Here is a 14,620-nt window from a genome sequence, read left to right as displayed (position 1 = left end):
GCAATTCTCGAATATAAAGGATAGGAGGTGCTACACTCATTATCAGGTAATGTTAAAGATAATGTGTGTCACATGCTTAATTTTGTTTTTCACATGATAATTCAGTTCATATTTTGTAACATTAAAGTGATATCTAGTACAGCTAACCAGCAGTTAATACTGACATTGTTTGAGTTGATTATCAATGATACTATAAGGTATTTCTCCCGCCTCCCTACCATGCCTTCGTGGTTCTGCACGTTGGGCCGGTATTTCAGAAGTCCGTGGTTCGATTCCTGACGAAGGTGTTTGCTCATTTTTCATCTTGCCTGCTCCCAAAAAATACCTAATGTCTCTACAATACTTATATATTCTTTTTCCTCTTAATCATAATTTTTAAGATTCGCAAATTAAATTCTGGCTGCACTGTCTACCAGTCATATCACTTACTTTCGCTCACACACACATGCACTTTTTTTAATGAGTTAATTTTGTTTTAGATCTCTTTGAAGGCTAAAAATCGATATTTTTAACAGTAAATAAATAATTTCTCTCTCGAATGAATCAAGACACAGTTAGGTTAACTGAATTAATCTTTATTATTCACTAAAGGCATAAAGTGAAGGGTGAATTTTAAACATAATACGTAAAATGCAAAGCCATTCCAGGCTTTCTCAATGCTATTTATGCAATCACAAATGTTCTGACGCAGTCAAACATTTCGAGATAAACGTATTAAAAATCATGCAGAAGAGGAAGGTCACATTTCCACAAAACAAAAATTTTTAAGTTCAATAATTAGCAACATGGGAATTTCCTTGAAATAACTTTATTATACATTTATTATCAGTTTCAGTATTTACGTCTACAAACGAATGTAGTGTCAATTTTTCAGAACTTCAGATCAAAGCATAATTTTCAATTAGGAATTTTTTATTATTAGTTTCTATATTTTTTCCCCGTCTATCCACCATCGATAACTGTTCATTTATATTTTAATAAAATTAAAGTTTTATTTTATTTCACATTAGAAACATTACAAAAATTACTTATTTCTTTTTGCTGTAAAAATAACATATTACATATTTTCTATACATTTTAACACTAAAATTAGAATATAAAGTAAATAATAATAATAATAAAAAAATATAAAATAAAATAAAATCCTAAATATATTCCAGTTATAGCCTTTCACCAAGACAATGTAAATTCCTTTTAAGTGGCTTTCATAAATGCTGTAAAAATACTTTATTTTTTGTTACTTGATGAATTTAATGAAGAAATCATGCACAATCAAAAATGTTTTTAAAAGATTTGTAGATTAACAAAGAGTTTTTTAATTTCACTTTTGTTGGTTCTCTGTAAAAGAACTGCATCTACTAACAGAGTTATTAAGTATACAACAGTCACCCATTACATAATCATCATAATTTATTTTATTATTAAATTATCTGAGACTGACTAATACTTTATCAAATTATAAAATTATATTATAGTCCAAATTAATATTAATACACATAAAATTTCCAATATATACTTAGTATATATAAATTAATATTTAATATACTGTGACATTAAAAAGTTTTATCTCAAAAAATAAATCTTTCATTTATGCATGTTAACATATTACACATGATGTAAGATATATTCAATGCATGAAATGACCACTATGTGAAAAGTGTGCTCATAAACAAATATTTAATGGAACAATGAAATATAATGTGATTGATGTAAAAATGCATAAAAAAAAAAGATAATAGTGTATTTTAAATTCGATTCAAGCCAAGCTTTAATAAAAACTAAGTTCCTTAAATAAGTATCATTTCAGTTAAAAATGTATTAAAAATATTCAGCATGCACAAATTTATTTACTCTATTAGCATATTCTTTTTAATTATTTAAACATGCATTTAAAGTAATGACTTAAGCAGTTTAGCTGCTTTTTACATTCAAATTAAATAACTGACATAAAATAATAATATACACTCCTGTACCAGGTTTAAAGTAATATAAAATCAACTCCATGAATTATTGCTCTTTAAGCATTATTTCAGCAGTACTCCGCATTTACAATGAAAATGGTTTATTCACAAGTAGGACATTTATTCAAATATATGAAATTAAATATAAATTTAATTTGCTTAATTGAATAGTTATATAATACATGGTGACTCAAAATATTCTTCATGAAATATAATTTCAGTAATTAAAATGAAGTTTTAATGCTAATGCAACAGAAAAAACAACAATGTAACCTTTCTCTTCTGCTTTCAAAGATACTCATTTCATGAAGTGCAATAACATAAAATACAATTAATCAGAATGTTCATTAGTAGAAACTAGCTTTTTTTTTTTTTTTTTATTTTTTACATATATCATAAACACATTGTAAGACATGTACACCTGCATTATGTACATAACACAGCTAAAAAAGAGTCTGTTAATCACAGCAGTTATACAAATGTAATTCGTATCAATAGTTAATCATAAATATGAATTATTTAATATCTAATTCAAAAATAGATAATTTTGACAAGGTATTAACGAAATGTCTTTGATAAATATTCCTAAATGATAAGCTTTAAATACCCTCTATGATGTCATTTGCCGAGAACATTAATAATAACTGATTAAAGAGTAATTACAAATTTTATAATTTAATAAATTTTGTCAGGAACATTAATTGATTAAAGAGTAATTGGAAATACTGTAATTTACTTTTCTTTTTTTGAGTAAAAATTCTCAATTTGAATTTGATACAATTTAGTATCATGTAAATTACTTTAAAAATGCACTTTAAGAATAATGACTGAAAATTCATATTCAGGTCATTTGCTTATTAAGCATACATAGCTGATAAAGATTTTATATCAATCCATAAATTAGTATCACGAGCTACATTAAGAACAGTTTCCAAATAAAAATAAAATCTGTGATTAATTTTTATAATGTTACATAGTATATGATACTTTTTATTTTATTATAACATATATTATTGTAGTTTATTAATTTTATCAGTATAATGACTTCAAATTAAATAACTTACATAAGATAATAATATACATTCCTGTACTACGTTTAAAGTAAGATAAAATCAACTCCATGAATTATTGCTCTTTAAGCATTATTTCAGCAGTACTCTGCATTTACAATGAAAATGGCTTATTCACAAGTAGGACATTTATTCAAATATATGAAATTAAATATAAATTTAATTTGCTTAATTGAATAGTTATATAATAAATGGCGACTCAAAATATTCTTCATGAAATATAATTTCAGTAATTAAGATGAAGTTTTAATGCTAATTAAATACATTTTAATACATTAAGAATACATAATTTATTTTATTATAATTTATACTATTGTAATTTATTAATTTTATCAGTATCAATACTTTATAATTTTTTAATGTTCTTATTTAACACTTAATAAATATTCTTTGTTAAAACACATAATATAAATTAAACTGCAAGAAATAAATTGTAAGAAACTAAGAAATAAAATTAAATTGTTAAAAAAATCAATTTAACTATGGTTTCCATAAAGTATAATAAACATCAAGAGAAATTACAAATTTTTAATAATAAAATGTTTAAATAATAAAAGTTCTATATCATAAACTTTTAATTCTCCCACTCATACTTTGTCTAATTAAAAACTTGATTTATGCAAAAATCCCAGCCTTCTTGACAGATATGGAGGTATTAAAGAATTATCATTTATACAGGAAATTTCAACAAAGCATGTAATACCAGAGTTTTTATTAAGGTCACCATACTTCAAACAATAATTTTTAACAAGAGGAAGAAACATGCCATAGATATCCAATGGCAAACAAATTCAAGATGGAATACAGTTAATATTATCGTATGCCAGAATGATTTGTCATGAGTTTGCAGCCCAAACAAATAATAATGATCCTACAAACCACGTACCATGTACAACTGCATCACATTTAATAATACATATATTTTAACAACTATTTTGTCTCTTTACAAGAAGAGTCCTTTTAATTTACTGGATTCATTCATTCAATCCAAAGTAATACTGTGCAGTTTGCATTTTCTTCCCTTACTTCCCGTGAGGACATATTCACGAAGCAGACAGCAACACATGAATGATAAAAATAGCAAATAAGGAATGCAAAAGGGTTTGCTCATTCAGTTCTTTTCTTTTAATTCCTATTATGCTGAAATGCTACGAAGCAAGCTAAAGCAAATTAGAAAGAGATAATGGAGAAATGTAGCATATGATACAACGCGTCAACGTTTACATCGAAAAAAAATTGAATATTTTGATGTGTGGCAAAATTTAGACAGGATCACAATCCAATGCAGAGGCTGGTAAGCACAACACAATAAAACGCACAGCATCTGTGGAAGTTGCACAGTCAGAATGTTAAAATATGGTAGAACAGTTGCTGACATTTCTTTTCCTGTAATCTCAAAAAAACTGTCTTTTAGAAAAACAAAAATCACAAGAGAAGGTAGTTTCTCTGTCTTTCTCACTTTATTCTTCTGAATTTTATTCATTTTTTTTTTTTTTTTTTTTTTTTAAATATTCCGACTCATCCATACATATACATATATTGAATATCTTCTAAATGGCACTGTGATTCACGTAACTTCACATGTAGAGTCACTGTGACCTCAGGCCTGTGATCCTAAATAAGAATGTGACTAGTAGCATGGCAGACATTAGGGCACTACTACTGGTAAAGGAAATGGCACTGCTATCCTTGACTTTGATATTCACATCTCCTGAATCACGGATATCAAAGTTGAAGTCACTAGGTTTTGTCCCTGAAGAGAAAAAAACAAGGGTGGTTAATAATTACATATGTGTTAAAAAAAAGGAAATGTTAGCAAAAATGTTTATTATTGCTTGATGCAGTCTTTTTCATGTCATACACTCCGATTCTCCCGCAGTAGTTTCTTGTAAACATTGATCTATCACAGCTTTGTAATCGTCAGATTCGTTAGAAATTCCCAAAGTGTCATAAACTTCTCATCAGTTCGGATGTCGAATCAATTTCTAAATTATTTTTTAACTTGCATCAAATTCTGTACGATATTAAGTGTTTCTGATGCGTTACGTACTGTTGCTTGAGCACGGGTTCGTAGTAGATTGAATGTACACAAGTCCGCTGATAGATTAATAAAATTTATTTTATTTAATAAATAATAATAATGTTAATAAAATTTATTTTAGTAACACTTCAAAGTTCTGAAATTTTCCTCAGTTCACAGTATCACAAAGTACAATCAGTAGTTAGGAATTAAAAACTCCTAAGAACGTTAAACACAACGGAATAGAAAACGCATTTAAAGAGAAAGCCAGCTTCGATATCTCATTTCATGCAAAACAAACAAATCGCAACAATAACTAAGCAACTGAATGTAGATGGCTCTCTGGGCTTTTATAGCTTTTAACCGACCACCGAGATATTTCTAGCACTTTCTGCTTCTCGAAAAAATACATGAATGCAATGCAAAAAAACATAAAAACTCAAAACATCTGCAGTGAAATTTGTAAAATACAGAAAAACATAAAATGCCAGATACAATTAAAACAGCTAAAATATTTTTTTCACAAGTAAAATTGTAGTTTCTATGCATAAACAAGCAATTAGGCCAGCAGACAAGATAGCAGATTTTTTGGTGGTTAAAACCGAATGTTTACTTTTTGTCCTACTCGGCAAAAAGACACTGAAAGTGCAGAAACTGACTTAATTCACTATTCTACTAAGAGTTTCAAATGTAAATAAATGGCTACCTTGTTAGGGTTAGCATCACTTAAACTTTTAAATGAATGATAATTTTACAAGTAATGCTGCAGATTAACTAAAGGCATTAAAAAAAACCTTAACCGGAACATAAGAACAATAGAATTCAATCACTTTCAAAGCAAAAAATGCACAATTTACCAACTTATAAGAATAAAACACTAAACTCACTGAGCGGGTAACAAAGAGGGGATATATTTATACACTTTGGGTGTGGGTGATTGCAACCAAAAAGTGAGGTGCACCAACTTCATGTTATACCAGTCCATACAAAATTTGAACATACTGAGGCTACTTGTTTTTGAGTTATGCGAGATACATACATACGTATCTATTGTACACATATTCGTGACATACACATACTGTCACGAAAAAATCTCTACTGAATCCATATTAAATAAGTTTTATAATTTTTTTGGGGAAAAAAGAGCATTTTATTCTGTCCATATGTATCATGGAGGTAAGAAAGGAAGGAGTGGCCGACCGGTACTAGAAGTGAAGCACTACTTCCAAGCTTCGGTCACCAGATGGGGTGTTCTTTGTTTACATTGAGAAGCTCGCTTGACAGTGTTCTGATAGTATTTCGACACACGACAATTCCATACAAATTGAAAAAGGGACACTTTCGCATGAAAGAAACATTCATAGTGTGATGGATTTGTATAGTTTAGAGACATTTACGCAAAAATCACATCTTGGTTATTTTTCAATAACTAACAACAGGGATTTTGATTATGAATTTGTTTTATAAAATACTAAGCTGTTGAACTACAAAAATATAGATTTTAACAAAAATGTTGTGCTTAAAGAATGAAAAATACCTTACGGTACCTTTAACATTGTATACTTCTTTCGATACCCTTGATAGAGTATTCGCTACTTTTATTTTACGTTCCAAATTCCAAAATGTTTTAAATAAAATAAATTTTTTTCACATCCATACATTATTGTAACATGAACCTTTTAAAATTTTTTAGAGGAGAGGCTTTACTGCTGCTCATTTTAAACTCATCGTTTTAATTTTATATATCTGAACAATAATCACTTTGGGCTTACACGTTTTACTTATTTGGGTTAATTAAAAATAAAATCCTTATTTTATTCCCTTTCAGAAATGTTCAGAGAAAGTTAAGTACTATTCAAAGCATTTCGCTAATTTCTAATAATTCTCTAATTTAAAATGAACCGAACAGAGCATTAATTATAAATTGACTTATATTTTTCGATTTAAAAGATGCCTCAGAAGCTAAAAAAATCATGTCATATTTAAGAAAGTATTTTAGGAAGAAGCTCTATAAATAGAAAAGAAATAATGCATAATTTTAATATTAATAATACAATAAACTTTGATCTTAATTTTTGTACTTTAACCGATTAAAAATTACCTTAATTTTTTTTTCTAATGTAATTAACGAAAACTTGTGAAAATATTTCATTCAAATTAAACCATTCTGAGAAAACTCTTCTGTGAAAAGTATAGCATTTAATTCCGTTCAGAATGAAATGTTGTTTAAAAATATGTTGTTTTCATATACTTAGGACTCTGAAGTGTTGCAGAAAAAGAAAATATATACATTTATATGTATATTTACGACGTAATTACAAAACATTTACATCCGATCGCGTCAAAACCCATTGAACTTAATGGTAAATGACCCAATGTTTTGATCACCACGTAAGGATCGCCAGTGCTTCAGAGCAGGGTACGGGAGGAACCTGTTTAGGGCCACTCCATCTTACTTCCTACCTCCATGATACGTACAGATGCACGCAAAAACGTCGTTAAATTGCATTCGATAGCGGTCAAAATGGATATTTTCGTTGAAATATGGTACCCGGAATTTTTCGTGATTACTATACTTCCTTTACTTCGTACAAGGAAGTAAAAATGAGATTTAATTATTGAAGACTATGAATGGCTTCAATAATGAATTCTTCTAATGAAATAAAAGCTATGCATTTATTTCATTACAAGATTTATGCACGAGGCTTATATTCCCCCCCCCCCCCTGAAGTGCCATTTATTTCCATTTTGTCAGAATAAGAAAATCGAAGGAACTGAAAAAATAAACATCAGAATGTTTTTTAAAAAGGATCATCTGCAATCACTACTCACTACTAACTGCGGATACGAGACAATTCGCTTTATCGACTAATCACAGATCATGGCAAGACTCTACACATCAAGCAACGCAAATAAATAAATATGCGGCGCAACTGATACGAAAAACGAATAAAAATACGCAATTGGAAGCACTCGAAAACGATCACTTAAGATTTGATCGTTGTTATTTGACCTTCCGTCACTTATTCTTCGTCAGATCTCTTTTTTAAAAAACGCAGCCAAATAAAAGAACCCTTTTCGATTCGATTCGATTCGGGCACTTTAAACGGAAGCCATTTGAGAAAACAACTTTCTAATTTCCTCCTCTTTCGTTTCAAATTAAATTACCGCTCGACTTCGGAGTTCTCGCAAAAAGAACTGCATATTCTTGGAGAAAACGGCGATCATTTATTTATATGAAAGGTCTAAGACAGTGAGAATCGTCGAAGGATATTTTAAATAATTTCCTTCCTTACAGACGATTTCGCAAGGTCTGATAGTTTATCCGGGTTCGTAGCAATTTAAAACTAGTTCCACTGGAAGGCGAAACCCCTTCTCCCCCTCTGCAAGTTCGGAAAAGAAGAATAAACTTAATAGTCTATTTGCTAGTGATACGTTGGACAGAGCAATAACTAATATATCAGAAAAAAATTCATGGCCATCAGCTCCCTATATATTTAAGACACAGAAATTATTCACGTAATTAATTCAAGCTTTTCCTTAACAGAAAGACATTGATATAAATTATGAACGGAATTAGTATTGCACTAAGTTTTAAAATGATTCATCCCATTTCGGAGTGGCATATACCGTACCAGTTAAAAGTGAACCATTTGATTCAGAGGAAAAAAAGTATGTCGTCTTCGAGTTATAAGAATCCGGCTTCTGAGGTCGCCAAAATGCTGGCATATAATGTGCTTTTATCTCGTGTCGCGCTGGATAAGTCCCAATGAATCTGACAATCTGATGCTCCACAGCTGGATTTCCCACATGCGGCGTTTTTAGTGGGTTAAATTACAGCCGTTGTAATCAGGCTATATTTACCGACAGCTCTATATTATTTCAAAAACTACATTGCTATTGCTCTTACGACAGTAATGGAGGAAGTACATGTAGCAGGGGTAGCCACAGCGCGGCTCGCGAGCCGTGTTCGGCTCTCACAGGCGAGTGTCGTGGCTCTTATGCAAATTAAATATAATATACATGAAATACGAGAAACTAAAAGTATTCAAAGTCCAAAAAAAAAAAAAAAAAAAAGAAAAGTTACCGTATTTTCAGGCGTATAATGCGTATCTATAGTATCACAATACACTTTTTAATTCAATATTCCTCTGTCTAACGCGCATCCAATTCTTCACGAAGAAATCTAAAAGATACATATGCAATGCTCTTATCTTTTGAGGTCACTTATTCGAACAATGGTAAACCGCACTGCCAAGCGGTAAGGGGAACAATATATGTTAATGCTTGAGCGAGCAAATATTCTGGGAAAGAGGGTGGGTTGTATTCAATGCAGATGTCCAAAAGAATGCTACTGTGGAGCACTTGCAACCTGAATGAATTTGTAGAATTAGATGTCTGTAGTCATTTGAAGACGAGATTTTAAAGTGAAAATCGAAGGCTTTAGTAAATGGCATTTGCTTTAGTTGCAATGTAGTTTAATCCGCGAAAAGAAACACAATGCTGGTTTCAAATGCAAAGCCATTCCTTTTACGAAAGAAAAATGGAAATCGTGATGGCTGTTTGGTGTTGGTGAAAGATAGAACGAATAATGATTACTTATTTGTGGACCAAAATAACAATAATGATAAAGATAAAATGAAATGCGATGATATGCCTGAAGATATAACAGAAGACGAACCCTTCATGTTGTAAGGTTTATCCTAAGTTTTTAACAGTTTTCTTTAGTTAAAGCTACTTTCCTGTCCCTTCCAATTTCAGCTTACAAATTTCCTGCCAGAGTGTGTTTTTAAAATCACAGTTAATGCAAATGAAGGAAGAGCGGTACTTAGGTCGAAGTTCCACTGACTTCCTTAGAGAGCTAGAGATTCTGACTAGCGCGCGTTTGCCTATTGGCTACACTCTTTCTCTAAGCTATTACTACGCTCGGCCGTATTCAGGGGTGTAGCTAGAGGGGGGGCATCTGTCCCCGGGCGCAGAATCTCAGGGGCGCCAAACTGATGTTACGACATTTTAGAATTAAATGTGTTCCATCCTTGGCAAGCAGTAGGGGACGCGAAATCTTCAGTTGTCCCTGGGCGCTGAAAACTCTAGCTACGACTCTGGCCGTATTTCAGGATCTTGATAGCTTCGCTTAGTACTCTTGAGTTTAAGCCCAAGTGGAGGCTTTTTTGTATGTCCATCTGTTAATTCTTATTTTGAGCCTTCTTAAGTTTACGTTTCTGTTTACTGAGCTAAAGCGATTATTCGCTTACCAATTCTCAAGATTCCACACCCATAGCTGTAAATTCTAGGTTGGAACCCTATAATGTTATCCGATAATAAAAATGTTTAATTTCATACGGTGTGTCCTTTCGGTACTTTTCCGTTTTGTCGACGCAGGCGATAGCGTCGCCAATAATGGTATAACTGATGCCAAACGGAATATAAGTAACGGAATAAGGTAACCTTTTACGCCTCATCTTCAAAACAAGTCGCAGCCATTTCTTATCAGATTGATTGTTTCTTTCAATACTGGCATACAATAACATAGAATGTTTACCCAGATAGTTAAATTTTATGTCCTAGGGCCATTTGAGGTAATTAAGTCGATTAGGATGCAATCACAGCACTCACCCGAAGGCGAAAATATAGAACAGGCAAGGTCAAGGGTTAAATTCATCAATTCTAATGAGAAAGCACTAGCGAAGTACAGTACTGCGGTTTTACATAATTTCTGATTAAGCTATTCGTACGAATTGAATTAATTCCTGCATTTAAATTTGTATTCCAAATTAAGATTTAACTTGAAATTAATATACTAGATAATTAGAGAGAATTAAATTTTTGTTGCGTAGTTTACGTGAGATGAGATCACTTGGGGTCAACCGGCGAATCAGGGTGTTGAATCATGAAAGCATAGTAAATTCTTAAAGGAGATACATTCCGATGACATCAGAGATCACGTGACTTATGCATAGCTAATGTAAACAAACAATGCAGATGACCTCAGAGATCACATGACTTATGTATAGCTAATGTAAACAACAAGGTCATTCTTCCTCTTCTTCTGTTGCGGAATGAATCTCATTAGAATCATTTTACAAATTTATTGTCTTTATTTATTGGCTTTTTACAAAATTTTAAACGATATTAAAATGTTTATGCCTCCAAAATAAAAAATTCTTAGAACTAACATTTGTTAACATTTTTTATGTGTATACTTGTATACGGTATGCTGTCGCCAATAAAGTCTGCTTGGCGAGATTTGCGCTGGTGAAACGGAAAAGTACCGTCATTACTTTTAAATAAGCAGCATTTTGGTGCATGTAAAAATCTAATTTTTTTCCTTTGTTTTAAGATATCATTTTTATTATCTCATATATTATATCATCATATACTATTATTATAATTTTTTCCTTAGTTTTAAGATATAATTTTTATTATCTCATATATTATATCATCATATACTATTATTATAATTTTTTTTCTTAGTTTTAAGATATCATTTTTATTATGTCATATATTATATCATCATATACTATTATAATTTTTTTCGTTAGTTTTAAGATATCATTTTTATTATCTCATATATTATATCATCATATACTATTATTATAATTTTTTTCCTTAGTTTTAAGATATAATTTTTATTATCTCATATATTATATCATTTTATACTATTATTATAATTTTTTTTCTTAGTTTTAAGATATCATTTTTATTATCTCATATATTATATCATTATATACTATTATTATAATTTTTTCCTTAGTTTTAAGATATCATTTTTATTATCTCATATATTATATCATCATATACTATTATTAGAATTTTTTTTTCTTAGTTTTAAGATATCATTTTTATTATCTCATATATTATATCATCATATACTATTATTATAATTTTTTTCCTTAGTTTTAAGATATCATTTTTATTATCTCATATATTATATCATCATATACTATTATTATAATTTTTTTTCCTTAGTTTTAAGATATCATTTTTATTATGTCATATATTATATCATCATACACTATTAAAATTTTTTTCGTTAGTTTTAAGATATCATTTTTATTATCTCATATATTATATCATCATATACTATTATTATAATTTTTTTCCTTAGTTTTAAGATATAATTTTTATTATCTCATATATTATATCATCATATACTATTATTATAATTTTTTTTCTTAGTTTTAAGATATTTTTATTATCTCATATATTATATCATTATATACCATTATTATAATTTTTTCCTTTGTTTTAAGATATAATTTTTATTATCTCATATATTATATCATCATATACTATTATTATAATATTTTTTCTTAGTTTTAAGATATCATTTTTATTATCTCATATATTATATCATCATATACTATCATTATATCGTACAACACGCACCCGTAAATTTAGGTCTTATTTTTTATATTAAAAGTGCGTGTTATATGACAGAATATACGGTAATTCATTTAATTTCGTTTTAGATATTAGTAAACTTAAACTGATCGATGTCCAAACGTAATTATTTTATTTCATTTCGTGTTAAGAAAGAAACTTAATAAAGTTGTTCAAAAACATTAAAAAAGTGTTGTACTGATTCTGTCAAATAATTTTGTAAAGGAAAAAAAAGTTAGCTTTGCTTGTGGATGTTTAACAAATGGACGGATAGATGGATGCTTTATCGAAAGGGTCTGCCGAATTTTTGAATTAGTAATATTAGAAACTAATTGAGGTCGTGTGTGGGCGGAATAGGAATGCATCAGAAACATTTTTAATATCAGAAAATTTGATTGAAGTTAAAAATAACTTAGAAGTTGATTCGATGTCCGGATGGATGAGAAATTTACAGCAATTAGAAGCTGCGGGAATTTTTCTTAAAAATCTGATGACAGTCATAGCTTAGAAGATATGTCCTTGAGAAAACTTCGAGAATCCATAAAATTTGAGGACTACAGATATACTGCATGCTTGCGATGGAAACAGCAAGCAGGGGAATTACGAAATAGCCTTGAGGTAGCAGAACGGTGTGTTGGTGTATTTAATTATGGCAAAGCACACGAGGGCTATCTGCCTAAAGGGAGGGATGCCTTTCGTGGAGGACTTTCTAAGGGAAACTGGCTCGTATACACGTTACACATGGGGAAAACCACGAAAACGCCCATGCAGCCAGCCCGTTCGCGGGATTCGAACCTCAGACCGAACTACCAGTGTTCAGCGTCTTTACCGCTCGGCCGCTGGTGGGCCTGAGGTAGCAGAACGATTTGTAGCTATGTGGAGCACATTTAAGATGAATCCGAAGTTTCGTGAGTATTACAAAGCAGCGATAAATCAACACTTACAAGAAGGTATCGTGGAAGAATCGGAGTATAGGGTGGCCCAGAAGTCACTTTACATTTTGAAAATTAAATAACTTTTTTTCTATTAATATATTTCTTTTTCTCTTTTCAGAATTAAAAAATATAATCCCTGGAAATTTTTGGCATGGATAAGTTTACAACAGAACAACGAGTGAAGATAATTGAATTTTACTTTGAAAATGGACGGTCAATTGTTGCAACGCAATATATGCGCCATTTTAATGTTTGACATCCCCCTAGTAGGCCTGCAATAAGGAACTTAGTGACGCGTTTTCAAGGTTCAATTAGTGCAATCTTTAAAACCAGCAGACTTTCAGAAACGAGTAAATTATGCTGTCAGGTTTCAGAGAACTGCAAGAAATGACAATGAGTTTATTCACAATTTGATCATGGGAGATGAAGCTCATTTCCAGTTGAATGGACATGTGAATAAGCAAAAAATAAAAAAGAATTAATTAAATACAGTCATTTAAGAAAAAGTTATTTAATTTTCAAAATGTAAAGTGACTTCTGGGCCACCCTATATTTAAAAACGGGAAAAAAAGTACGTTTTGCCAAACCAAGCCGTAGTTAGGGAAAATATAGACACCACAAAACTTAGCGTTGTATTCAAAACAAGATCATGTACTGAAGACAAACTGTCATTGAATGATTGTTTAGAGAATCAATCATTTCTATCCATTTGAAACCTATTTAACTAAAATGATGTAAATTTGGACTTGCGGCATTTGGAAAATCTAATTGTGGATCTTGAATTCTCCCGAATTTCCACACCTGTGTTTTTCTGACATAAAGTTTGGCCACTCTTGATATATAGCAAACATTCGATTATCGTCACTAATCGATATCGGTTGAGCAACTAACGGAAGCTGCACGTACTGCAGAGTTGTGAGACCGTGGAGCATTTCAAAATCTATAAGAGATAAACTTCACGTTCCAAATTAGCTCGGTGTTATTTAAACTGATCTTTCAATATGGTAATAGTAATCATCAGACCTTTAAACTGAGGTTATTAGATTGTAAGTTTGAGCGTGTTCTGCCTCTCGAGGCCACGATACTAAGTCGCCACTAGCTTGGATAAGTATTGTAGTCTTCGGCCTTGTATTATAACTGCCGCTAATTAAATATCTGCGCCCGTTAGGTAGTGAGCCATCTTCGGGTTAAACTGTTTTGTATAGCCTTCGGCTACTAGCTTACTAGTATTTACATTTTACATTTGACTGT

General features: G+C 30.5%; 1 protein-coding gene across 1 annotated transcript in view; it reads right to left on the bottom strand.

Annotated features, from left to right (window-relative positions):
* Positions 1-554: 554 nt before the first annotated feature.
* The window catches only part of LOC118182253 (glypican-5-like), a 435,867-nt gene continuing 421,801 nt past the window's right edge, over positions 555-14,620 (bottom strand). The window contains exon 7 of the mRNA XM_085825208.1: positions 555-4,784. Coding sequence (XP_085681334.1) covers positions 4,621-4,784 — 164 coding nt within the window. The 3' untranslated portion in view covers positions 555-4,620. The remainder of the gene's footprint in view (positions 4,785-14,620) is intronic.

Source organism: Stegodyphus dumicola, chromosome 10, assembly GCF_044657685.1.
Source record: "Stegodyphus dumicola isolate Sdum_Otavi_A_Nest chromosome 10, ASM4465768v1".
NCBI lineage: Eukaryota > Metazoa > Arthropoda > Arachnida > Araneae > Eresidae > Stegodyphus > Stegodyphus dumicola.
Note: the sequence above shows the minus strand (reverse complement) of the source record. Positions and strands in the feature narration are given on the sequence as shown.